This window comes from Eleutherodactylus coqui, chromosome 6 (assembly GCF_035609145.1).
Source record: "Eleutherodactylus coqui strain aEleCoq1 chromosome 6, aEleCoq1.hap1, whole genome shotgun sequence".
In the NCBI taxonomy this organism is placed as follows: Eukaryota; Metazoa; Chordata; class Amphibia; order Anura; family Eleutherodactylidae; genus Eleutherodactylus; species Eleutherodactylus coqui.
The window spans coordinates 155,159,265-155,186,750 of record NC_089842.1 but is presented as its reverse complement, the minus strand read 5'-3'; the positions used below and the strand labels follow the sequence as shown (position 1 = coordinate 155,186,750).

Sequence of the window (27,486 nt, the reverse complement as noted above, 5' to 3'; positions counted from 1 at the left end):
GAACAGAGCTTATCCTAAACTGTAGGGGAGTTAAACTCCTTGCCGATTCTGAACCTAGCACCACCTAGTGAACCTCTATCAGTACTTGACATCTACGTATGACTGTGCGTACAGAAATACAGTATCGGTAGCACATCTCATCTTCACAATAATTACTTTTTTTCGTGGCCAATTGGGCCACGTAAACGACCCAATTGGCCAACAAAAGAGTTGGTTGATCGGTTTCCAGTTTTTACGGGTCTATGATTGGATGAACGAACATTCTAATGAAGGCCATTTCAGGATTATTGGCCTGTTTAAATGGCCTTAATACTTTCACAATACAATAATTTGAATCTGTGTTTTTCTCCTCTTTACATGAAACACAGCAGCAATTTACATAAAGATTATCGCCTAAGAAACCTATTAAAAAACAAGTAAAGTGTCACATTCATTAATAAAAACTATAGAAAAACTTTACTGTAATTAAAAGAATTTTATTTCCCAGCATCAAAACGCTTTTCTTCCAAAAAGTATCTTACAAATTTTGACAAATTTCCAGTATAAATCTGCATGTGCTGCATATAAAATGTCATTTCCCCAAGTCAAAAATGTTACAAAAGGAGGAAGAAAATATAAATATATCAAGTGGACAGAACCCAAATCTAATAAATAGTATAAATACATAAAACTTTACACAAAACAGATGATTTTTTTTAAATAAGGTATTTTACACACTATTTCTACAGTAGTTATTACAAAAAAAGTTTGCACCCTCTACACCAAAAAACACCAGTAAATTAAGCCCTTGTTGGTCAAGTCACTAAAAATTTGGTTCAGCAAAGGAACGCCAGCTGATATGGCCACTAAACTGGACAACCCCAGTCCTCTAGATGCGGTGATGAAAGCCCTTTAAAAAAGTTGCTGAACAGATGTTTTTACAACTTGACATTTTATGGTGAATTTTAATTTCTGGGGTAGAGGGTGCACTTTTCAGGGTGCCTCAGGACCACAAATTCTGGAGGCAGCCATTTTGTGACATGAGAAGATTGACTCATCAGCTCACTGAGATTCTCAATATGGAAGAAAGTAGAGTGGAAAAGAAAAAAGTGCAAAGTCCTCAAATGAGACTTTCAGTGAGCAGACAAGATGGGTTCTCACACCCATTGGTCCACTATACAAAATGGCTGCCATTGTTTTGTGCAGGAGATGGGTGCATGATAATACTGTGAAGGTTAACAAGGAAAGAACAGCCAAGCAGCTAGGCGCCAAGCCCTCAACAAGGTCTTTCTCAGCTTATGCCAGTGGTGTGTTAAAGGTAGGTTAACGTTAGGTGCTCGTTAGAAGACACATTCTCAGAGGCGGCCAATCCGTCTGTAAGAGTCTGCATGCAGCGCTCGTGGCTCCGGAAGCAAGGCCTATGGGAGAAAGGTCATTGGTACTTTTCACCCCAGTTTTACTTTATGGTAAAAAAGCAGAAGACAAACGTAACAGTCACTGCCATCACCAGGGATCCTCACAACGGTGAAGAGATCGCTGGCGACAGCAGCAGACAGGCCATGCAAAGCAAGATAATATTTCTACCATAGATGTCAACTTCCAAAGGGTTAATAAAGGCTTACATGCAGCCTCAGATATGTATGTGCCAATGGGTGACAAGAATCACTCTTGAGCCCCCATCTGCCCTATCAACCTAACAAGTGAAGATAATTAAGGACCTTTATGAAGGCTTCACGCCAAAATACCGGCATAGAAGACTCGCAAAACTTGGCGCATGGCCCACTTATGCAAAAATTGTGAGACTCTTCTGTCCATGCATAGACAAGTCTTATATGGGATATAAACTAAGCATTATATACCTCCATACACAAAAGTGGAAGCCAGGCCACCTTAAAAGGAGTTATTCAGGATTAGGAAAACACGTCTGCTTTCTTCCCAATAACAGCACCACAACTGCCTACAGGTGGTATGAGGTACTGCAGTTCAGTTTCATTGAAATGAATAGGGCTGAGCTCCAATACCACACACCTGTGCTACTGTTTTTGGAAGACGACAGCCATTAGGACACAGCAATCTATCATCAGTGGTAACAGCTAAGGGCTCCTTTAATAAGGGTTCTTGTAGTATGAACATCTGGTATCATCCAAGATGTATATAAGAAAACAAGATAGCGTAATGAACCGCCTGCACCGCAGCTCTGGGCAGCCATAGTTAACTATGCATTACATAAGAGCCATGTAGTGTTAACTTTCAAATTCCCTACAAGTTGAGATTTACTTGAAGTACCTGTACTTTCTCCCCCCCCCCTTTTTAGAATATTTAGAAAAGGTGATTCTAAGCAATTTTTGCAATAGGTTTTATTAACCTATTCTGTAAAAGTTTCTTTAAAAAAAACAAAAACAAAAAAAACACCTCTTCTGCTATGTAGCTAGGTGAAGACTCAGCTGAGAAATACATCTTCACCTAGCTGTAGAACAGTAGAGGGCGCTCCAAATGTAATACGGCAAGAGAACAGAGTCTACAGATGCTCGATAGAGAACAGCGGCAGAGCCCTCTACTGTTATACAGCAAGGTGACAATGGATTTCTCAGCCTGGTCTTCACATAGCAGAAGAGGGGTTTTCTACAAAAAGTGTACAGAATAGGCTGATAAAACCTACTGCAAAAATGCTTAGAATCGCCTATTCTGTACATTAAAAAAGTGCAGATACTCTAAGATACATTAGCAAACCTTTGGAAGAGGACATTTTAGGTAAAAACACACATTAAACTGTTAAAAGAGCAAAGGTTAAGCACAAGCTACACATCTACACAAAATAGCAACTACTACTAAAGCAGGACAAGTCCGTACATTTAATACAGCAAGCAGTTCAAGGAGCCATGCACAAATATATATAAGAGCCTCCTATGCAATATATATGGGTAGATCAGTGCCCGTTATGTATGTTAGGCTACTTTCACACTGCATCTTGGTGATCTGTTTGACAAGCTTGCAAGTCACACACATCAAACAGATCCATTAGCCGCCATTCATACAGCCAGTGTCCATCAGCTTTTACTGGATGGCATTGCGCATCCCAGGATGAAAGAATAGTATTTCTGGGGCGAGAGGGGAGCGGGCCTGGTGAAGCTTGCTACACGATATAAAATATTGCTACCTACATAGATTTAAGCTATGTGGGAAAGTAGATGTAGAGGAATAGGACTACTGTGGTGACCCCATCATGAGACTACAGCAGAGATGTCAGGATACAGGCGGCTGTGTTTGGCCGATGGTTGCAGGAGAGCAGGTATATATTACAGGATTGTTGATAACATTATATAATATAGTATAATATACAGGCTTTTACATGTATCCACACAAAAGACAGGGAAATCTATATGCTACTGTAGCACTAGCTATATGATAGAAATTGATTAAAACAAGGAATCTGCCATTTCTAGGGGGTAGTTCCTTTAAAATTGGCTTTTTTTCTATTTTTCGTTCTTTACATGTGCAATACCCTGCTTCACCACTATGCCACTTTACTATTTTTCCCATCGACGACAATGTGACAGCACCGTCAGTCATGTAATCCATTTCAGGAAAAAAAATGACCTTAAAAAAAAATGGCCTGTTTAACAAAAAAGTGGTAAAACTTAGGCCACTAAAAAAATTGCAAAGTAACGATCCCATTTGAGAACATTGGCATGTAAAAGGCTTTTCAAAATGGAACTGCTTTAGAATGAAGCATTATGTAGACATGGCAGATGGCTTGTTTCAATCAACAGGACAACCTCTAGTCCAAAAACCGTTTTTCAGAAAACATGCACCACTACTCCTTTAAAGCTTGATTAATGGGGTGATGTGCACCACAGTGACTTATACTTGGTTTAGTGCATGGTGAGATGTGATTCACAGACACATAGATATAATGCACCAATGTAGTTGTATTGACTTGACTGCATGCCATGATGGAATGAGCGGAGGTCTGTAGGAGCTGGCATAACCAGAGAAAGTGTACCCTGCCCTTTACCATCCATACCCAGTAATATGAAGGAAAGGCATTGCACTAACCTGTGGAGAGCTGTTGTCAGAGCTGTGGTTAGCAGTTCGTCTGTCCACCTGGTATTGTTCTCGTGGTATAGTGGCACAAGCTTGCTGCTGGAGCTGAGCGTGGTTATGGGCTGCACTGGAAGAAGAGCGCAGCATCTAGAAAGAAATCATCATGTAGGTTAGACACTTCAGGTACAGATGACGTCACACGTTATCCATATGGTACACCTTATTTGCTAGTTCAACAGCAAGGATGTCCAGGTGAAGGATATGGAGTATGTGTAGTATGTACCAATACACATGTAAGACAATGCACTGCAGAAACCACATTTTACAGACATGCAACTCTGTAATGTTCAACCAGTCACACACAAATCCCAGCATATCTCGAGTCATGCAATATACTCAATAAAGATATGCTATTACGATAGGCAAAAATGCATGATTAGCAGTCAACTGCCCACGGCTGGAACCTCAGAGGTCATGCGAGATGCTCAACGGATTATCAAAACTTATCAGAGGAACAGAAATGATGGCTGGGCCCCCTTGTTCAGAAGTCTGGGGACTTTATAGGGGGTTGAATACTTTTGTAAGGTACCATATAGCTCAGTGGTTAGTACTTCAGTCAAGTCTTTGGTATGAAAGTCCCTGTACTGCATAATACGCAACGCGATAAGCCTATTGTTTAAAATTGGGCCATTCAGTGCTGCGTAGTACATGCACAAAAACAAAATGCAGCATGTCCTCATGTAATACGCATCATTATCATAGTCTGGTACATAAAATATGTAGTAAATCTGCATATTGCATGCGTATATTTTGTGTACGGCATAATATGCGGCTAAATACGTTCTTTTGAGTGAGTCCTCATAGACCCTAAAGCAAAATTTGAGAAAATTTGAAAAATTCTTTGCCATACGGGCGGATTCTTCACAGAATTTTAGTTACATTAGGGGTTATCGAATTATATCCAAAGCAAAAAAGGTACTTGAGCTGTATATTTCTTCTTGGTAACAAATCTATCTATATTTAGTCATGTGATCCAATAGCTTAAAGGGGCCGGCCTCCTTATATAGATTCAGAACAGCAGAGTGGGTAATGAGGACACTGGCAACTTGCTAGCATACAGTGTTCAGAATTTCTGTGCACTTTTCTTGTTTTGTAGTCAAGTAGCGTGACTGACGGGCCAGAAGAGGGAGGCGTGGTGAACTAAAGTAAAGCGTGCAGGACAGAACATCTTTGGCTTGGTGCAATTTTGGGACCACTGTAGGATCACTTGGGCGACATGATGGGCCAGTCTAACTACCCGTTGTACATTAACCTGTGTATAAGACGTTATACATTTCCATTTATGAGCATGATTCTATACAGGATGGCATACAAAAATAAGATGACCACAGTCATGCAATGATGGAGCACTCAGATAACTTTACCATAGATCTCAGAATCAGAACTGCACCCATCTCTGAGATTTCCTGAGGTCTAAACACAAAGGCAAGAAGGACAGAACAGGAAAATAGGCAAAAATATTAGATATTTCATATTCTCTTAAATGACCGTAAGAGAGACAAGAGCCATTGGCAATCAGATGACGCTTTCAATAAACAGTGATCTGATTGGTACCTTAAGTGCAATAGAGGTGCAAGAATGCACCATGGTGAAATCAACAAGCTTTGGAGCAGTGTGGGCCTTGTAAATAACCGTGCAGACAAGAAGTAGACATACTGGCAAGAGGAAATAATCCGATGACCCTTTTTGTATACAAATTGGTACCCAATGCTTGTGGGCTAGATCTATGGCATTGCTAGAAACTTCCTACAGCTTATTAAAACAAACTATTACAAATACATACTCTGGACTAGCAACATTTCTAATTTCTATATCTGGTGCCAATTTTTTGCCACCCGATTGCTCCAAATCAAAAAAATATGTTTAATAGTAGTCAGTTTGCTGCTAGTCTGGGCAAGAGCGATCAGGGATAAGTATGGAGCCTAATGGCTCTTCAGGACCTCTCTGTGAAGCAATCCTGCTCTCAGATAGAACCCGCAGAGAGAAAGATGTCCTAAACAGGGAGCCCAATCTATATAGTTGGTCAGCCAACCCCCTTTAGAAAACCTATTTTCACTGATCCTATTAGGGAATTCTCAATTAATAAAGGGGCCCCTGTTCAAAATGGTCATCAGGCCAGAGTGTAAAGCACTTACAAAGAGCATCTCTTATTCTGGAGGACCAGTCTTGTTTTACAGAGACAACCCAATGACTTTATTAGACATAGAGTAAGGCTGATTTTAGACGGCACAATTCTCATTTGCATCACCAGCTCGTCCACACTTGTGCAGGCAAATTCATTGCTGACTCGTCCAACGAGAATCATTGACTTCTTGTTCAGTGTTCATATCCCTCTATGTGAAACACTGGACGAGAAGTGCTTAAACTGAGCAAGTGATCAAACCAACGATGCAGAAACTGAACGACGAAAGAAGTATACGATTCTCATTCATCGTTTGGTTGCTGGCTCATGTTTAGACTGAGCGAATATCGTTCGCTTATATGATTTTCATTTCATCTAGAAGCACCTTAACTCTTCGTTTCTCCACAGATTACTGTAAATCGTTGGAGGTCCCAACAGGGGAATACTTTGGGAACAGCTTATTGTCAAGGGGCTCTTCTAACAAGTAGAAAATTTTCAAAAGCAGAGAACCCCACCCCTTGAAGTAAGAAGGTGGAATCACCAGGAAGAGAGTCATTTCTAGCGGTAGGGATCAGAAGCCATCGGTATAACTTACTGACCTAGAGTTGATTTTGGGGTGATATTTTTTTGATTACTTACAAGTAACCAGCTCTCTCTCTCTCTCTTATGCATGCAGCATTGTCAAGTACGTGGATTCTAGTCGTAGGGCTTTTTCTGTGTAAGTGTTGTATTCTGAATAACCCCATTAGGGGGCATAGAAAGAATCTACCAGAGGCGGCCGCTCATGAATATGCTAGGCTCCTAGTACACCGCACTTGCTGCAAGAAGTAGCAACTTCTTCAGAATATAATCATTTTCCACAGAAAAAGCAAAGACATGCAAGATGCAGCAGAACTGTGATGTCAGGGTCCCTTCAAGGAGAGAAAACGCTCTTAATTACACAAGTGCTCTCAAGGGATCTTCACACTTACCTCCATGAAAGGATCATCAAATTTTCCCTGCTTTGCTCGCAAGACTTCATTTTCAGTCTTGATGGTTTCCAAGTCCTGTTCTAGGGCACTTAGCTGACTAATCTGAGAATTACAAGTGACATTAACATCAGGTACTCCACAGCCATACAAGGCAAATGGAACAAAAAAAAACTGTACTCCATCTGGTACTTAAAGGGGCTGTTCAGGATTAGAAAAGCATGCTTTTTTCTTCCAAAAACAGCACCACACATGTTTATAGGTTATGTCTGGTATTGCAGCTCAACTCCATTGAATAGGACACAGTCGCAATACCGCACATAACCAGAGGACAGGTGTGGTGCTGTCTCACCTATCTCCATTTGATTGGTATTTCAGGCTTGGGATCTTCAATGGGATGAAACCCTTCCATAAATAAGTATGAGATGAATCAGCAGCCCGTCTTCTAACATTGCTGTACTGTTATATGCCTATAGAATTTATGGTCCTTTATAGATAATTTTAAAGAGCATCACTCCCATAATACAGATAACTGAACGGACCTTTCTGTTTGCAGATGACAGCTCTTTCTGCAGCTGGTCACATTCCCGCTTAAGACTGGACTTCTCCTGTTCCAAAGCCTTCACCAGGCTGGACTGGCTCTGCTGCTTCTGATGCTTCAAGGATATTATGGTGGATTCCAGCTGCCGCACCTGCCGTACACATACAAAAAGGGATGTATCTTTAAGATGTGTCCACTATTTATTATGTTGTCGGCCCAGAGGTACTTGCAGGAAAAAAAAAAATAAGATGTACTAACTTGTTCAACAAATTCTGATATAGAAGGGGTAAGGGGATATTTACAAGCATACGCCCGTATAGGTCGACATACAAAATCAATATACCCATATATCACAGCACTGTATGCACTGTCCTTTTCTTTCCCAATAGGGCTCACAATATGGGGGCTAAGGCCTCATATCCATGGCACGCGCAGATATTTCATATGGATTTCCGCAGTGGATGCACTGCTGGTCATCTTAAAATTGATTATTTCTCTTTTCCTTGTGAGATAGTGTATTTTTTCCGCACTGATGCACTGCGGATCATCCACGCAGAAAATATCTGCAACCCCACCTCCCTAATTGTTTCTAACCTTCAAATCCACAAATGCATTTAAATGTATTTGCGGATACACTGTGGATCCTAAGCTCCCATAGACATGAATGGAGCCACATCTGCGCCTGATCGGCGGTAAAATAAAGCATACTGCTATTTAATATGTACGTGTGGCATCCACAAATCATTTAGAAATCCAATCCACAGGACTTGGGCCTCATGCCCACGCTCGGGTCGGATTCCGCCTTGAAATATCGAAGCAGAATCAAACCCGGCTTCTCCCAGAGACCCTATACTCACCTCTCTGGATCCATCACGAGCGTCTCGTCCGGCGAGCCGGCACAGTGCATGACACGCAGGCGCTGGGCAGTGACGCGGACTCCCACGATACTTCTGCTGTGCTCACAGCGGAAGTATCGCTGGACGGACGGCTTCCATTGACTGCAATGGAAGCAGTCTGTGCATTTTTCTGCACAAAATAGAATATTCTGCGATTCTTACCCGCAAACGGAAAATTGCAGTTGATTTCCGCTCTTGGGCAGGGGAGAATCGTTTAACACCGCATGTCTATGGACGGTTATTTTACTGCGGAATTCATGGCGGTTGTCTGGCTGCGATTTCTGCAGTGATAATCCGTCCATGTGCATTGGGCCTTAAATGAAGTGCGGATGCCCGATGCTTTTCTATGGGCGGCTAGAGTTGCGGATCTACTGTATGGGAGGCCCGCGTGGATTCAATAAATAAAATCCGCCCGTGGACATTGGGCCTAAGGGTCTGCATTCATTTTAGGGTCTGTATTTATATTTGAGTTCCTGGTCTGCATTCAGAGGTCAGTCTTAATTTTACATTGCTCATGAACACTTACCATACTCCAAGCGCAGTTGGGAGCATAGCCTATTTGAAGTAATTGAGCATGCGTTTGTCTTTGGTCGGTCTGTTTTTTGTTTTTTTTCTTGATGATAAACCCAAAAAAGCAATTAAAGAGACTGGCAACTCCGATTACAGGCATAAGACGCAGCCCTATTCGCACATTGTACCTTTTCCCTGGTTTGAGCCAGATCGGTCTTTGCTTTCTGAACCTCTCTTTGAAGTCGTTCATTCTCCTGTCTCAGAAGCTGCTGTTCTTGCTCCATGAGCTGCTCCAGGTCGTCCCAGTACTGCTTCTTCTGCTGGTTCTGTAGCCCTGAGGAGTTTACGGCCATTTCTAGGATCTGCTTCTATACAGCGGGACAAAGAAGTAGGAAACACATTAACAAGATCATTCTATTCTGTGTAAAATAACGGACTGCGATGACAGGCATGATGAGTCGTCTCTGCAGCACCGCCGAGATCACTGATCGGCAGCGTTTCAACTTCACTTCGTCCCTCCTAGTAAAGCCAACTATTTCCACAAGGGCACGTGTATAAAAGGTATTTACTAGCACTGTGACCTCATGGCATTAGTTTCATTGGCAACTCTACTAACAGACACCCCTAAAAGTCACATTAAAATCGAAAAGACCATCCCAAAGGGGCAGTTTTTTATTGTAGATTTTAAAAGTATGTCTCATGTAAAGTATTTTGTATCAGTATATCAAGTAAGCATAGCTGTAGTCCGGGATTTGGGGGATTCGCGTCCTTTTTACATCAGGCTCTGTACAGTAATCTGATGCAACAAAACCTAAAATGTCCTCCAGCATTAAAGGAGCTCAGCTAAACAGTTAGATGTGTCTTTTTAGACAAGCTAGTTTTTCCAGTGCAAACCAGTAGAACAGTGAGTGCAGCTGTGGAGTATAATACGGACTGGTCTTTAAACATATTTAATCAATTATTAATTTTAGGCCACTTTCACACGGGCGAGAAAATCGTGCGTTTTTTCTCGCTATGCAACAGCGCTACAAATCGCATGTATGTGAAGCCCATGCTTTCCAATATGTTCCTTCACAACTAGAAATGTTTGTAGGCTGCTACATTGCGAGAAAAAAAAGCAAACATTACCTAACAGGCGCTGTCGGCTCCATCACACTTCTCCAGCAGTTGCACCACACTTGTTTGTAGTCTTAAGCCAGTGCTTGAATGACTGTTTCAATCGGTTCATTAAGCATTATAACGATTGGCTGAACCAATCAGGCAGCGCTTCCTGGAGGCGGGATTTTTGAGCCCCCTGACCAGGAAGCACTGTCTAAAGACTACAAACCAGTGCTGTGGAACTGCTGGAGGAGACGTGAGGTGGAGTGGGCAGCGCCTGTTAGTTAATATATTGTTTTGTTTTTATGTAGCGAGGGCTTATTTTTCACCCCCCCCTCTGAAAATCCCAGCAAAAAATCGTTACAAAGTCACGTGACTTCGTACCACCACAAAACACTGCTGCGATATTACTGTGACTTTTCCAGGGCAATATCACTGTCGCACATGTGGAAGAGGCATTAAAGACATAGCATGAAAAAAAAAAAAAAGGTCCAGAGATCAGACAAGTACTTTCATGTATTCATGTCAACTGGTTGAAGCATGCAACAAGTATATTGGAGGTTCTATATCCAAGAAAAAATAAAAAGTCTCTTGAAAAAACACTTATAGCAGAGACTGAACAACTGTGATAAAATACCTTGGTCTTTATTACAGTTGCGCATCCCCCCCTCCCACACGCACACTATAGCAGTAAATGGGAAAGCTTACCTTGGCATTAGCATTTTGCAGCTGTTTGTGTAAGGACATCACTTCTTGTTTTAAAGACTCCTTCTCCTGCTGAGCAACACGGAGATCCGACTTGATGCGAGCCATCTGGAGGCCGACACTCTGCAGGTTCTCCTCCAAACTATGAATCTAAAGGACCAGGAGGTAGATGCATGAAAGGGATTGCACAAGAGGAAAAATCCTGTGTTTTATTATCTCTATTCTTGTTCATTGGACGTGGTCTAGCAATGCAAGCTAGGAGGGGTTGCGCCGCCGGAGCAGACACAGGCAATGTGCAAGACGGATACAGTTTCTGCAAATATTTCATGACCTATTGTAGTGTAGTTCAGAGCAAAATTAACAGTACCTACCTTCTCCTGAGATGAGGCGACCTGAGATTTTAAAGAAAGTGACTGCTGCTCCCACGTCTTCTGTTCCTGCTTTAGACCGGCTATTTTATTCTCCAGGAGGCCAACTTTAGCAGACTGAGAAAACATGAATGGACAACTTATAGAGATAAGATAACTGAAGTTCAGGGTGCTCAAGACAACAAAAACCCATCTGGAGAGATGCCGCAAAACTGGCGCAAAAGTCTGGCATGACACTGGGCAATGACAACTAATCAAAATCTACCTCATTTGTCAGAGGCCCTTCAGGAAAAAGCAGCGATTGACTGTCGTGTGGAACTACTCCACTTTTACTTTGCAACGGTTTAGATACATCTGTGTTCATACACAGTAAATTTATGGATTAATGAATACTGATAGAAAAGTACATAAAGCTCACTTAGAGGAGTGAACCTTCAGAAGGTTCAGAAATGTTAAAAAGGGTTGTCACATGAAAGAAAAGTTGGTGAGACGATCAGCTGCACATTTGCAATGGATGGCCATTCACGTGCTGTATGGATATTCCAGGTCCACCAGAGTGGCTCTCTGGCACAGAGGGGTGGTTGTATGCGAACACTTTGATATTTATAACATTCTAGTGTGACCAAAGTCAGTTTCCCTAAGGCCTCATGTCCACGGTAAAAAGATGATTTAAAATCCGCAGCGTTTTTCCCGCACGCGGATCCGCACCGCATAGGGATGCATTGGACACCCGCAGGTAGTTAAATGCCTGCGGATGTCATTTTCCCCTTGAGGCGCGGATTGTGTGTGCAGGAAGAAAAAAAAAACGCGGCATGCTCCATTTTAGTGCGGGTCTCCCGTGGGGACGGCTCCCGCAGGCTTCTATTAAAGCCTATGGAAGCTGTCCGGATCCACGGTACACCCGCGCCTGAATTTCTGCTCTCCGCGTGCGGGAGAACAGGAGTTTAAAAAAAAAATAAATGGATGCCCGGCGCATGCGCACAGCACGCTGCCGGCGTGCCGACCACATCCGCCGGGCCGAAGAAAGAAGATCCGGCCGCGACAGAGGGCAGGTCCGCAGCGTCCGGACAGGTGAGTAAATTCTTCTTTTTAGCCTCATGTCCCCGGGAAAGGAGAGACCCGCTGCGGGATTCTCCATGAAGAATCCGCGGCGGGCCTGATTTTCCCCGTGGACATGAGGCCTAAAAGCATAGGAAGACCTGGATATTCCTGTCCTAATAAGGATGCTACAATATGCCTACAATAAGACAGCCCAACTTAAAGAAACTTCCAAATCTCCTCCTTGGTCTTCTGCATCTGGTCTTGTGACATTCTACATTACACTGAATCTGCATGCTGGATTATCAGCAATGCCAAATTAAAAGATATTTGACCGTACATATAAGTCTGATGCAAAGATTTTTAACGTCATTCCGGGTCCTATGGCTACAATACCTTAGTCACAGATCTGTTGAGCTCCTCTCCCAAAGCCTCCTTTTCTTTCAGTAGTTTTTCATTTTTCTTTGTTAGGAGTGAAATTTCATTACTCAGCTCAGTCACCTTGGAGCTGTTGGAGAGCTGTGGAATGATAATTCAAAATATGCCTTTATACACTCTGCCTTAGTAAATCACACAGACACCAGTGGCTGACACTTGTCATACACAGAGAGTCTTCCATAAGGACTTTGACACTCCTAGCAATTACAATATTTGTAGAGCCCATTAAGGTTCACTACTGATTGGAAGCAAATTAAGGTTCGACAACCTCATGCTGCTGCTTAGGGGAAATGGTCAGCAAGAAGGGAATCCAGAGGAGCCCAAGTGTATGTTTTCACTTATTCCATCTGCCATACCCTTTGATGGCTTCTAGAACTCACAAAAAGATCCAAACTTGTGAGCTGCAGGTCATGTATTTGAGAGAATGGGGCTGAGCTACAAAACTAAAAAGTCTATGTACAAGAGTGGCAAGGTTTCTAATGGAAGGGGTTGCAGACTTTTCTAATCTCATAGACCCCTTTAAAAGGAGACGGTCTGTCAGCTCTTCTATTACGCACCGTGCCGTTACCCTATTCCTCTATACTGTGTTACTATTCTCCTTGTCGATGGGATGTGTCTCTGCACACTATCGTTAATAGCACTGAATGAATGGTTTTAGCTCCAGTAAACAAGGGGAATGGTAATGTCTAAACACAGCAGCAGACTGTTACCTACAACTCCCAGCATGCACAGAGTTGGTTTACCGACCAGCGCTGTAGCTCCGCCGCCAGCTCACAGGTCCTACAACTTACTAGCTGCTGAAGCAGACAGACAGACAGGAGCTTCCGGCACTCTGAACTGCACATGAGCCATACAGCCCAGTCCTTCCTCCCCTGTCCTCCCATCATGCACTGCTTACAGGATGTTGGAGGCCATGGACAGGGGAGGAAGTAGGAAATGGGGACAAGATGTCAGAGGAAGATGAGATCTTTTTCAAGCAGAGAATCACGTGACAATGAAGAAAGTAGCTAGACCGGGTACAGTGAGGCTATAACAAAATGCCTTGTCAGGAGGTGCATTAGATTTTAAAATATTAGTCTGTGCCTGGAATACTCCTTTAAATATCCTTAAAAGGGAATCCCAACAAAATTCTACCTTATCTATAAGAATAACATGAATTATGATTTTTTTATTCCATTGCGTTCAGTTTACTGCACAGTCAAAAATCTCCAAGCCCAAAAGCAATTAGTCAACTTACTTTAAGGAAACTGTAGAGAAATTTACATGGTCTATTCCTTTAAATAGCCCCGGAAAATAGACTACAAGTCTCACCTGCTTGGTCTCCACCTCCTGTTTTAGAACAGAGTTCTCCTGCTCCAGAAAATGACTGCGCTTCTTAATCGTGGATAACTCTTTTTCTGCATCCAATATCTGAAAAATTAAAGTGATTTGACATCTACCGGAATATAGAAGGAGTGAGAAGGCAGCTGGAACAACCAGGACTCTAAAACACCTTGACCCTAAAGAACTACTCCCTACCAGGAGTCTGGCTGTTGGACCACTGCAGTGATGTAGATTACTATAACATGGCACACACTGAAGCTAAAGATGATGTACAGCATTAGAAAATCAGTACAGCTTTCTTCCAGAAGCAGTGCAGCACCAGTCCATGAGTCGTGTATGGAATTTCAGTCCTCTCTACTGATGGGAATAGGGCTGACATGCAATACCACATACAATCTGTGGACAGATGTGGCGTTTTTGGAATGCGGCAGCCTGGTCTTTCGAATCCTGAACATTCCCTTTATATAGGTGGCCATGACATCTACAGGTACACTGGGACCTCCAGAGCACGAATTTCTCTTTGGACAGATTACAGGAGGGTCTCAAGCAGATGAAACCCTTTACAAGATCCACATGCCGCATTAGAGAATAAGAAAGGATTGTTCCAAACAGACAAACTTTTTAAGTTAGCCAAAGTATATTTCCCAGAAAACGGAGCAAAAAGAGTCTTGTATAAAATTACCATCAGAAACAGGGCTGGCATGAGCACCAGGCTAACCTGGTCAGATGCCACAGCCTCTCCAGCTTGGGGGCACCATGGTGCTCTTGTGCTCCACACTTATTCCGCTATGGGTAGAATAGACAAATCTACATATCCCTAAAGTTGGCCCTTACCAGTGACCAAATTTTCCCCATTTTTACCTTGGTCCTGTAGCCTTCAGTCTCTTCCTTCCACTCTTCTGGGCCTTTTCCAGAGTCCTTATGGTCTCTCTGTTTGAGAAGCACCATCATCCTGCAATTCAGATCCCGAATGTCCTCTTGGTTCTTTGTGTTTTTGGAGAATAATTCTTCATTTGTGGAAACCAGCTGCTCATTCCTGCTCTTGAGTTTCATTACCTAATGAAATCAAACATCAAGAGCACTACTGTCAACATTGTTGGGTCATACCGATGGCAGAAGCCGGTACACCAGCCCCTATAGTCACTTCTTTAGGCTCCCACTGAATGATTATGCAACTGACCTCATTTGTTAATGCATCAACCTTCTTCTCTGTAGCAAGTTTTTCATTCTGCACAGTTTCAAGGTTCACCCTAAAGAAAAGGGTAGAAGGTGTTAAGTATCACACTTTCACAAAGCCAAGTTGTCACAGCCTTGTCTAGGTTATTCAATAAATCAGTGGCAGCATACAGAGGTGCAGGTAAAGCAAGCAACTATATTCCACCATGCAAAAACAGATAGTGGCTACGTTTCAACCAAAAGGTCTTTGTCGATCTCTATGACGGTTCAAGTCCCCTAGTGGCTGTTGCATTTTGCCAGTCCTGCCTGAATTGGGAACAAGTGTGTGCTGCTGGTGAGTCCATCAGCATGGCCTAGGTTATCATCATCACTTTCCCCCACTTAAAGTCCTCTACAAAAGGTCATAAAACATATGGAAACAGGTGTTTGTTGCTCTCCCGTATTCTCATCTTGGTCCTTTTCAAACATCTGAAGATGGTCGTGTTCCTCATATAGTTTGTTCTATTTAATGGAAGTTAAAATGGATTGTCTGGAATTAGACATAAGATGATGGCTTTGTTTCATAAACAGTCTACAGGTCATGTGTGGTATTGCAGCATAGTCCTATTCACTTTACAGCGATCCTTGAGAAACAATGATGACCAAACAGTTTCTCTGACTGCCTGATGCACATCGTGTATTCGTATAGTAGTTAACAACACTACATGCTAATGAGACTGGTCAGTGCTGCTTACATGGGCAAAACTGGTTAATCGACGAAGATGTAGTGTCTTAAGACCCTTTTACATGCAACGATTATCGTTCAAAATTCGTTCAAACGGCCAAAAATGAGCGATAATTGTTACATGTAAAAGTGTCCATCATGCACTTTTTGTTGAACGATGATTTTAAGGTCAACTTAAAATCCATTGTTCAGCCACTAAGAGATAAAGCAAACACTTATCTTTCAATAGACTGCACACTGCTCTCCCTATGGCATGTTTACAGTAGCCAAGTGGAAAACAATGCAATTTGATGGCAGCCATGAAAAAACAAAGGAATGTCCTGGCAGCTGTTTGCACAGCTGGGTGTATGTTTAAAGGCAGGCTGGGCTCTGCAAACAACTCAACTACTGCAGATCCTTTTACATGTAAATGAAGATGATAAAGTGTTAATGACCATTAACACTTTAAGCAAATAGAATGCCAAATCTTTAAATCTGTCGTTTGAAAGATTATCTATGCGTGTAAAAGGGCCTTTAAACTACTGATGCATACTTATGCACAGTGTGCTGATATCAGGCAGTCAGAGAAGCTTGTGTGGCCATCATTGTTTCGGGACCAGAGTTTCACTTTGAAATGCAACCAGAGACTGGTGTGGTGGACAGCCTTTTGCCTGCATAAAATCATCAAAGGGCATGAACATAAACCTAGGACTTCCAGAATATAATTAAAACTTTCTGTAGTTAGATGTCCAGCATAACTCCTTGCCAATGTCTTTGAAGATTGTAAACATAAGTCATCATCATATCTCGTACATGTAAGACAGAGTACTTACCACATATCTTCACAATTGTCAAGCAGCTGGGAAATTTTTTGGTCATGGACTTTGGTGCCTTCTTTCAAAGAGGTTATCTGGCTTAATAACGCATTGTTCTCTTCTCTTAGGTTCTTATTCTCACATCTACAAGGTATAAACCATCATTGTACAGTAGAATATATACAGTTACACAAGAGGTATCCCTATTGTTGGACTAGGCCAACATTCTGGCTAGAGAACTTAAAAAAAAAAAATATTGTCATATCTGCCCCAAATTGGTACTCACAGGGACAACAACGCTGTGTTTTGCCCATTAAAACTAGCAGATTTAATAAGGTTGATTTTCAAAAGGCTGCAACTGTATACTAGTATTGTGTCATTGCAGTAGCTGAGGCTACTCAGTCCTTGGTCTTTACGGTATAGTACCCTACTAGACAGATTTCAACTATTATTGAGAACATAATTGTAGCACCAGCAATGGCACAATTAAGCAGGACAAAACGAGAAGCTGAAAAACTTAGCAGAGGACGACATTTCGGTTAAAACAGAAGCAACAGACGTTAATCAGAAAGGAAAAAGTATACAGAAATCTCTGTAGTAGTGGTGGGCAACAGACATCCCAGCTTTTCTAGTCATGTTTATTCATATTTCCAGCATGTTACTCAAAAGAAGTCTTCTCATCAGGTCTCTTTTGTTCTACAACCTTGTTTTTTTAATTGGTCATCTGATGGACCAATCGTTGCTTCCAAGATAGTCCATAAAGTTTTGAAGGCCCATGATCATTGAGATAAAGACTCAAGTCCAGGATAACCCAAAAGGCCAACAAAAGCCAGGAGTAGGCCCTGACTTCCAAGTTCTCCAAAGTCACCTGACTAGCTGCCCACCACTTATCCACAGTTTAGAAGGAACAAAAGAAGTTGTGTTATTCGTGCGATTAGCATCAGTCCAATAATTTTAAATTGTTAAAATGGAAGCCATCAACTGGATTTTGACTAAAAACCAAGACTCCTTAATGGTTCTACTAGCATGTGTAGTGTGTGCACTACATTATAAATTAGTCAAATTATAGTAAATAAGTGTTTCTGCTTGAGGGCTTTGAGTGAACCATTCGTTAGGCTAGGTCAAAAGAAATGTTATGTCTTTTTGTTAAATTGCCATGTTCCTTTGCAAGAGTTATAGAATGTTAGTCCTAGAAGCAGAGAAAGCAGCAGTGAAAGTTTCTTCATTTAGTTGACAGAGGGCCATAGGCACGAATTTTACCTCAGATGTTCTAGCCTCTCCTGCATCTCTTGCTCCTTGCTCAGCAAGTCACATTTAGTAGTCTCCTGCTCATTTGCCACAATCAAGTGCTTCAGTCTTGGACTCCTTTCTTGAAGGCATACAGCAAATGGTCCACGATGTAATGCTGCATTATGATGTTGCTTAGTTGAAGGGATTCTCGGGTTCCCATTTTCTTCAAAGTTTTTCTGGAGTTTCTGACTTCCTGGTAGATGATCTGAGCAATTTTGTTCTTCTCTTGAAGATTTCATTCCCAGTTGCAAGATTGGTATATGTTCATCAGGGCTGAGATTAGGCTCTAAAGTTACTTCAGTCTTTAGGTCAACAGCTCGTTTCTCTGTAACAGTCATTTGTGTTTTCTCCAGGCTACACATTTTTTCCTGCATCACTTGAATGAGAGACTTCAGGTCATGGTTTTCCTTTTTGGCTTCTTTATACAACTGCTCAAGCTTCAAGGAGGCTTCAGCCATTTCCTCCATGTTTTGTATTTCTTTCTGTAACCATGAAACTTCGGAAGACAGGACTTTGCTGTTTTCAAAAGCATCTATATTTTTCAGCTCCAAAACGGTCAAGCTTTCCTTCAGTTGCAAATTTTCCTTTCTAGCAACGGCCAAGAGCAGTTTAAGGCCAGGAATTGATATGGGTGCATCCTCTAGCTCTGGTAGTGGAATTACTTCGAGATTAATAGCCTTCTTCACTTGATCATATTCCAAAGTTAAACTACTTAGCCTTTCCTGAAGTTTGATGGTCTGTGTCTTAAGATGCCCATTCTCAGTTTTCACATCACTATAGCTCTGTTCAAGCCTACACAACACCTTTGTGAGATCTTCAAGTTCCTTTGTTTTGTTGTGAAGTTTCAAGTTCACATTATCTAGGGTTTCCTTGTACTGACTAAAAGACAGAGGGTCCAAAACTCTAGGATCATCTCTTCCTTCAGATTCTATAAATGAATTTGCCTCCACTTCGGCAAGTTGATTTGCGAGTTTGCTTCTGTTAGAGTTTCCATGAAGCAACAAAAGTTTCCTCTGCAACCTAGAAATCTCAGATAACAACCTGACATTCTCTTTGACAGTTTGCTCATGAACAGCTTGTAGACTTTTAAAGACATTCCTTTCATCTTCAGGAACTACCATACCATTCTGAATTTGAGCAATATGACACTTCAACTCTTCATTTTCTTTCTCCACCACTTTAAGGTCTGCTTGAGTCTTACATATAGTTGCTATTTCCTTCTTCAAGTCCTTGATTGCATCTTGAAGCTTTAGCTTTTCTTTGCTTTCCTTTTCGGACTTATCACACATGTCTCTGTATAGTTTTTCAGACTGCAACAATTTGATGTGGAGTTCTTTTTTCTCAGATTCATGGGCTCTTGAGAGCTTCTCTATAGTGTCCTGTAAATGTTGAGCATCCCCGTGACCCAACACTTCAGTATTTGGTATATCTGCTTCTGTTAACTCTTCAGCATCCTTCCGAGTTGCCCCCAACATCAATTCAAGTTTAGTGATCTTAGACAACAGTTGAACATTCTCTTTAATGGTCTGCTCATGCGCTTTTTGCAAATTCTCCAGAGTGCTTCTTTCTTCTTCCAGAGAAATTGAGCTATTCTGTAGTTCAAACAAACGCTTCCTCAAGTTTTCATTCTCAGTCTTTATTGCTGTATGTTCTGCCTGGATTTTTGATAAAGATGTGACCTCATACTGTAGTTCATTGATTGTGCTTTGAAGTCTAGTAATCTCAACAAGCATTTCTTGTTTCTTTGAATCTGTCTCATCACACATTTCCTTATAAACTGCCTCTGACTGGGACAGTTGGGCATTAAGATGATCTTTCTTGGCTGCATGATGACTTCCCACCTTCTGTAGAGTTTCTTGAAGAATCAGGATACTTTTTTCCGCTTCACACAACTCATCATCCTGAGTGTTCATTTTTCCCTCCCCTATGGTCACATATTGATTTTTCTCTTCCACTCTAGCATTATGGATCTCCTTCTCCATTAAATTTACCTTTTCCTGAAGGCTGGAGACCTCCAACAATAACGCAACATTTTCTTTAACAGTCTTCTCGTGAACTGCTTGCAGACTTCTGTTTTGCCGTCTTTCCTCTTCAAGGCAAGACAAAGAATATTTAAGGTCTAAATTATCCTTCACGACCACCTTATAATCATTTTGGAGCTTTGATAAAGAGACAAGTTCATCTTTTAAGTCATTGATCGTGGCCTGAAGTCTTGCAATTTCCTTGAGCATTTCATGTCTTTTTTCCTCATTACTGAGACTTAATTCTTTATAAAGAGTCTCAGACTTTAACAATTTAGAGCCAATTTCCTCTGTCTCCTGCTTGTACTTCTTTTCCAGATTTTGTAGTGCCTCTTGGAGATGCTTCATGTTGGTCTCTCCTTGAAGAAGCTGCTCATCTCGCTCTGTCAACTCCTCATGTAAATCATTTTCAAGTTGAAGGATCTTGCCATTGAGAACTACTTCAACTTGTTTTGCAGCGATCTTTATCTTCTCCAGCTCATTTTGCAATTGAGCCTTTTCGGACTGTAAATTGTTGACTACTTCCTTGTAGGTCTTTTCTAAAACCTCTTTCTGCTGCAAGATCTCAGAACAAGACATTCGTTTATCATTTTCATTTTTTTCTAAATCCTTTTTTAGATTTTCCTGCAATTCTATACTCTCTTGAATAAGCTCCTCTTTTTCAAATGCCCACTGGGCTTTTTCGTCTTCATGCTGGTTCCTGAGATCCTGAAGATCACCCTCAAACTTCTCTTCTAGAGCAACAAAATCTTTTTCATGCTTTTTCACTGCTAGGTCATAGTCATTTACAAACTGAGCCTCTTGTTCTGAAATTCTTCTATTATACTCTGCTTCCAATTTTTTCCTAAACATGATTAATATGAAAGAGGATATAAAATGCAATCATGTAAGATGATGGTTTTGTGTGTATTCTGGATTAGAGCTTCATTAAACAGAGCACATTTGAAAGAGCATTAGTTTAAAAGGGTCACTGTTTTTCACAAAACTTCTGACATGTCGGACAGATGTTCCCATGTTCAGCACTACAGGCTAGCGACGCCCAGGTTATAGACTTTCTATGATCTATACAGAACTTTACCTTGTTCTCTCAGGAACTGAAAAAAAAAAAAAATAGTGTCACATGGCAACATCATTCATTTGAGCAATTTTTTTCCCCATTTTCCACAGATTGCTGAAGGTCTCAGCAACTGGTCATTATCGCCTTCCAATCAGATTACATCTTCTGACATGTCAGAAATTTTGCCATTTTCTATTAAGTATAAAATTTTTCATTAATAGATGTTCATGGATACTGAAAAGAAAAATCTTGCGGTAGAATATATAAACTAAATAAAAAAAGAAAGGAAAATTGATTCAATAATTAAGTGTTAAATTTGCAATCTGATCTAGAAAATGATTACATTTTAAATTTGCCATTTAAGAAATTGTAACACTGGAAAGCGAAAGTGGCGAGCTAAGGGAGAAAAAAAAAAGTCCATTTTAAAAATAGTTTCCGAAATGGTGACTGTTCCATTAAATTAAAATATAAAAAAATAAATACTATAAAAAAAAAAAAAAAAAAAAAAAAAAAAGTATAAAAATTTGTTATTGGGTCCCCCCCCCCATTTATGTTTTCTCCACAATTAATTTTTCCAATTTTATTTAAAGAAAGAATATTGTATTACTATATTCTATATTAATATTTTAAACTGTTATAATGGAAGGGGGGGGGGGGGGGAACAAAACCACATAATATTACACATATTTATACTACAAAACATAGTTCTTACTTTTCTTCCTGGGATTCCACATGATGATGTTCAAGCATACGCCTTAACTCCAGTTTTTCCAATTCATGTTTTTCCTGAATTCTCAATATTTTGTCATTAAAACTTTGCTCCAGTTGACTTTTCTCCTCCTCATATGTTGCTACCAGCTCTACTAGCTTGATCTCTGCCTTTTCTAGATCTTCCACTCTTTGTACCAGCTCCTCCTCCTCCTTGTGGTAGGTTTCCTTGGCTTCTTCTAACTGCAATCGAAGGACTGTTTCATTCTCCATTCCATGAAGTTTCTGGTTATTGAATTCCGCTTCCATCTTCTCCATTTGGTCACGATACTCACTTTCTGCTATCCTCTGCTCCTCTTTAAGCCTCGAGATGTTGGCTTCCAAATCTAATTGTCTCATTTTATAGACTCGTATTTGCTCTTCTGCCTTCTGACTCTCTTCATTTAGCTTTTGTTTTAGGACATCTTGCTCTTTCTCAAACATGCATTTTACTTCCTTCAGCTTTTCTTCGGAGTGCGTTACCTATAATATGTAAATAAATAGTTGTCCTTTTGATTAATGGCATAAGTGGTCGTTCTTTGATTGCCTCAAAAGTATGGAAAACAGAAGCTTAAGTGGGGTCCAATTCAGAATCTGACACTGGGACCCACATCTACTATGTGCAATTTATAATACTGTTCTATTATGTCTTTTGTTATGTGGCATTGGGGCTTTTGAATCCATCTAGCAACTAGACCCTGGGTGCAGGGCTACATCTCTGATGCGAACCTTAATGAATTGGTGGTGGTGGTGGGGGGCTCAAATTTTGTTAATCTTTCATCTAGGCCTTCTCAATAAATAAAAAGGTTCAAAAGTCCAGTCACTAACTGGACTCAGATGGGTCTAAATGTAATTGGCACCAACAGGGTATCCTTCTAGTGAGGCTAGAGGAACAAATCTTACTTTAGATTCCAGTTCGATCTTTAACTGCTCCAGTTCCCTTTGGTGTTGTTCTCTCATGTGCTCGATGGCCATCTCTGCTTCTATACTCATGTTCAGTGGAGGACAATCTTCAGAGCCGATACCTGCATAATATTGACATTTACACATTACATAACTATACATATCAATATATTACAATTAAAATTAAAAAAGTGTGAAGGGGGGGGAGAACGACACAAAAAAATGGGAAGTTTATCCTGCAAAAAAGCCATATGTAACTCAAAATGGTACCAATAAAAACTACAGCTAGTCATGCAAAAACAAAAAACAAGCCCTCATAGAGCTCAGTCCATGGAAAAATAAAAATGATATGGGTCTTGGACTGCAACAATGTGAATAAAATATAAAGGAAGGGGTTATTGTGCAAAAGTGAATAAAACCTAAAAAGAATAAAATTAAAATTTGGTATTGTAACCATACCAGCCCGCAGAATTTTTTTTTTATGTCATTTATGCTGCATGATTAACACTGTAAAAAAAGCAGCTGGAAATGGCAGAATTGAGGCCTTTTTTCTACCCGCCCTCTATTTAAAAAAAAACAAAAAAACACACAACATATATATAAAATGTATAAAAGTTTTACAATACATTATCTACCACTTCAAACTAGTTTGTTAGACCAAAAAAAGCCTTCATATAGCCATGTCAATGTAATAAACAAATAAAAAAAAAAAAAAAAAGAAGAAGCTATGGATTTGACAACTGGAGATGAAAATCCACCAAAAATCGTTGCATCCTTATGAACAAACTAGGCCGTGTTCTTAATGGATTAAAAAGGTTGGCTGACCAACTATACAAATTTGCCGACCTGAGTTGAAGTCTTAACCACTGCTACTATTTATTTTAAAGATTAAAATGGTTGTTCCCATCTTGGCCTTTCAGCACTGAAATGATAGGAATACTTACATCTGTGATCAGATCATTCCACTTGTGATCATAGGGACAGCACAGGCGGTAGTCTTACATGGTTTCTGTAACTCCCCTTCACTTCATAAGTTACAGAAGCAGCATTAAAAGATTGCTTCCTCTGCTGATCATGTAATCCCCCATGTGGTCCAATCACAGATGTGGAGTTTCCTATCTCAGCCATGGAAGGTCGAGATGGGAACACCCTTTTAATAATTTAGTTGCATGGGCTGGTGGTTCACATTGTCAGCCACCTTCGACCAGCAAAACATTTGCACATTGACTTGTATGGTCTTCCTTAGGGCCCCAATTCTGACTGTTCATTATGTTTCCACGAAGAACGATACCATTTATAGTGAACATGATAGTACTAGCTATTACAGGCCAAACAACCACAACATGCACTTAACCTACACAGAGTTCAATTAGTTATTACAAAGGTTTTTTTTACCTTGATCATAGTCAATAGCATTTTTATTATCAATTTCATCAAATAATGAAGTCTTTAGTGATGTTCTGAGGCCTCGAATACCCTGAGCTCTATAATCTTCCAGCTCTAACTGTAATTCATCAATTCGGTCTTGCAGCTCCTGGGGGAGACGAACGATGGGTCAAGAGGAGTATTTACACATACTAGCCTTTAGCATAAAGCAGCAGACAACTTTTGATTGATGTACTCACCCTGCGCTGCCTCTCATATTCATTTCGCACTTGCATCAACTTCTCCTCCTGACGGAAAAACTCAACACAGCTTGGATCCAAATCCCCAAACTACAAAAAAAAAGGTTCAAATTGCTTTATTCCTATTTTTTCTTTTCCAAAACTAGAAACTGAGCATTAAAAAGCGCATTTCAACTTTGACAACTGCCTTTCAAAAGTTCTTTCCAGAATTTATGTAGATAACAGAAGATATGCCTCTGTTAAAGGGGTAATCTCACTTTTGAGATAAAGGGCATAGCCATATGACATCCCTGTGACTATTCCCCATCAGGAAAACAAGTGTCCATAAAGCATAGAGGAGTGGGGACCTTGCTGCTAGCGGAAAGAGTCAAGCTTGCAGCCACCTCTCCATTGAAAGTCTACAGAGACAGCAGCAGCCACAAACTGGTGAAGGTGGAGAACCAGATCCTAATTCTACCAATACGCAAGTGTCCCAAAGTTTGGACCAGCACCTAATAAGAATTAATGGCATAATCTGTGGATGAGAAAACTTCTCTAGGTAGAGCCAAGATCCAAACACCGCTCCACAGAGAGTTACCAACCTTTTCACGCAGTATGTTGTCAAGAGTTTTCTGCAATTTGGCTGTCAAAGCCTCGCAGTCGGCTAGCTTCTCAGATGTTTCCAACAATTCTTTTTCCATACGACTGTTCTCCTATATAGACAGGAACAACAAACACCTAAGTTTAACAAATCTTAAAGATTACCCCATTTCCCAATGAGTAGTAGTGAATAAATCTGCATACCTTTATGGATAATGTAAGCCGATCCCGAAGGTAACTCTCTTCTAATTTCACCTTGTCAAGCTCCTGTTCCAATTCCAGTCGCTGACGGCTGGCTTGTTGCAATATCTGTTCCCTCTCTTTTCTCAGCTCCGTTTTGAGAGCCGTGGACCTCTCCTTGTACTCCTCATCCAGCTTTCTACAAGATTCAGACACCGAGGGATGAAAGCAGCTCTGCAAATTTTCCTACTTCTTGAGGAACAGTTTCCAGTGCTGACTTTTAAATTCCCAATATATGGTCCAACTCTTACCCCTAGTATCGGTGTTGATTAGAAACCCCTAACGAGACAGCTGAACTTTTAAATCTAAGAAATGTTGATACATTTGACATTAAGCTACAGTTTACAGTGTGAGTGCATAGTGTATGGGTAGGGACAAATGGAATTAATGACTAATATAAAAATAAGGTGAAGTAAAGCTAATCTTGCACTTTTTTGTGCAAGTGGTTTCTTGTTAAATTCTGCAGTGCTGGTAAATCTCCTACTGCCTTTGTGTTGGTCTTTAAAAAGCACTTGCCCAATCTGGTCAACCCTTGCCCATAAGCCCTAGAAGCATATACTGACTTCATAAAAAAAATAAAGGTCCAGTGTAAACAAGAGTCCCCCACTTAAAACAGTGAGTGCCATATGCCTTTACATTTAAGCAACTGGACAGACAGAAGGAGCCACGAAGGTTGGGTCACCAAGCAGACATTCACCTTCCCACCCCTTCGGCAATACCTCTTCTGCAGTGTAACATTTCATAAAGACTATAAACTCTAAAAGCCACCTAAAAGAAAGGTACAAACCGAAGGTTGTATTCATTGTGACGCTCAATGGCGGCATGATGGTCGTCTACCTCTGATGCCATCACACTTTTAAGTTTTTCATTTTTCTCCAAATCCAGACGCAGTTTCTCTTTTTCTCTCGTAGTCTGATCAGTCCATTCTCTATAGAATAGAAATTGGTAAGTCTTAAAGCACCATATAGTATACTTGGCGCACTGGGGTCAGTTCTTCTTAAGGCCAAGCTGTTGGGTAGACAAATTTTGAAGTTTCACAAATAAAAATATTACAGTTAAAGGGGTTTTCTGGGCAAAAAACTGTTGATGACCTATCACCAGGCTGTCAGTGCAGTGGGCCAAACGTTGTCATCATGGATGGGAACTAAAGTGCCATAGCGCAATCTACTGTTTAGGCGAATTCTTTTTTTTTTTTTCTTTAAGAGTCGCGCAGGGTGGTTGTTTAAGGTGGGAGGGGAGGGGGGGGGGGGTTGTTCTATCTATTTGTTTGTCCCTTTTTTGGTTGTTTTGTCTTGTTTTTTCCTTCTTTTTTCTCCTGGTGTCTTGGGGCTCCAGACTAGGAGCCCTCCTGGTTGGGTTTGTTCCATTATGAGTAGTTGATAAATGTGAAAATGAACAGCCAAGTATTATGTTTTACGAGAAATGCACACGAATATGCGAGACACTCAGTGTTTTCACTTTTGTCTTTTTTTTTTCAGTTCTCATGTATTGTAATGTATCAGCAAGGTGTGCATTCTTTATGATGTCTGCTGTTACTGTATATTTGTCTTTTGGCTAAATAAACGTTCCTTTAAAAAAAAAAAAAAAGTGCCATAGCGTGCTTCAGTTCCATTGAAGTAGAGTTCAATGAGACTGAAACACACTATGGTACTTAAGATCCGATCCCCGCTGCACTGACAGGTGATTGCCAGGGGGCACAAGCAATTAACTATTGCTGAAACCCCTTTAAAAATATATATGTATTATAAAAACAACAACAGGTAACAAACTGTATTGTCATCGCCTATTACTAGGACACAACATTCAAATAACTGATCGAACAGAAAAATCATCATCAGCAATATATAGCGGACTATAGGCAAATTTAAGAGGGTTTTTCCATTGAGAAAAACCCTGTCCCAAATAGACGCTACAGGGGGTAGAGTGGCTCTTTTTCTGGATAGCCTATGTATTACATGGCTTCCCGACAATCACAGAATGCTGGATCACCTGGAAATCAGCTCACTGTTTGGGCAGGGGGTTGTCCATGGTGCATCATTTCTTTTACTCGTTTAGGACCAGGCACTGTAAATGTACAGCGCCTGGTCCTGGGCTTAAAGCTTAGCCATATGTAAAATTACGGTGGTGCTTTAAGCCTCTTGTCTCTGCAATCAATCAGAGGCAGGAACCAGTTATCAGCTGTTAGTGACAGCTGATAAGCAGGAGGAGTATTTAACCCTTCCTGCCTTCTGCTTCCCCAG

General features: G+C 40.8%; 1 protein-coding gene across 3 annotated transcripts in view; it reads right to left on the bottom strand.

The window, feature by feature from the left end:
- Positions 1–27,486, bottom strand: part of NIN (ninein) — a 99,119-nt gene that overhangs the window by 12,046 nt on the left and 59,587 nt on the right. The window contains exons 10-29 of one of the 3 annotated variants that reach the window (XM_066608035.1): positions 26,034–26,174; positions 25,211–25,385; positions 25,009–25,119; positions 24,428–24,517; positions 24,198–24,336; positions 22,803–22,924; positions 21,865–22,382; positions 18,045–20,939; positions 16,803–16,928; positions 15,271–15,340; positions 14,952–15,146; positions 14,079–14,177; positions 12,726–12,848; positions 11,295–11,408; positions 10,927–11,073; positions 9,309–9,488; positions 7,716–7,865; positions 7,177–7,278; positions 4,036–4,170; positions 465–1,397 (exon numbers count right to left, since the gene is read on the bottom strand). In XM_066608035.1, the coding sequence (XP_066464132.1) occupies positions 1,335–1,397; positions 4,036–4,170; positions 7,177–7,278; positions 7,716–7,865; positions 9,309–9,488; positions 10,927–11,073; positions 11,295–11,408; positions 12,726–12,848; positions 14,079–14,177; positions 14,952–15,146; positions 15,271–15,340; positions 16,803–16,928; positions 18,045–20,939; positions 21,865–22,382; positions 22,803–22,924; positions 24,198–24,336; positions 24,428–24,517; positions 25,009–25,119; positions 25,211–25,385; positions 26,034–26,174 (5,695 nt within the window). In that variant the 3' untranslated portion in view covers positions 465–1,334. Of the gene's footprint in view, positions 1–464; positions 1,398–4,035; positions 4,171–4,190; positions 5,497–7,176; positions 7,279–7,715; positions 7,866–9,308; positions 9,489–10,926; positions 11,074–11,294; positions 11,409–12,725; positions 12,849–14,078; positions 14,178–14,951; positions 15,147–15,270; positions 15,341–16,802; positions 16,929–18,044; positions 20,940–21,864; positions 22,383–22,802; positions 22,925–24,197; positions 24,337–24,427; positions 24,518–25,008; positions 25,120–25,210; positions 25,386–26,033; positions 26,175–27,486 lie in introns of those variants that run through there. The other 2 variants (XM_066608033.1, XM_066608036.1) reach the window with 2 other exon arrangements.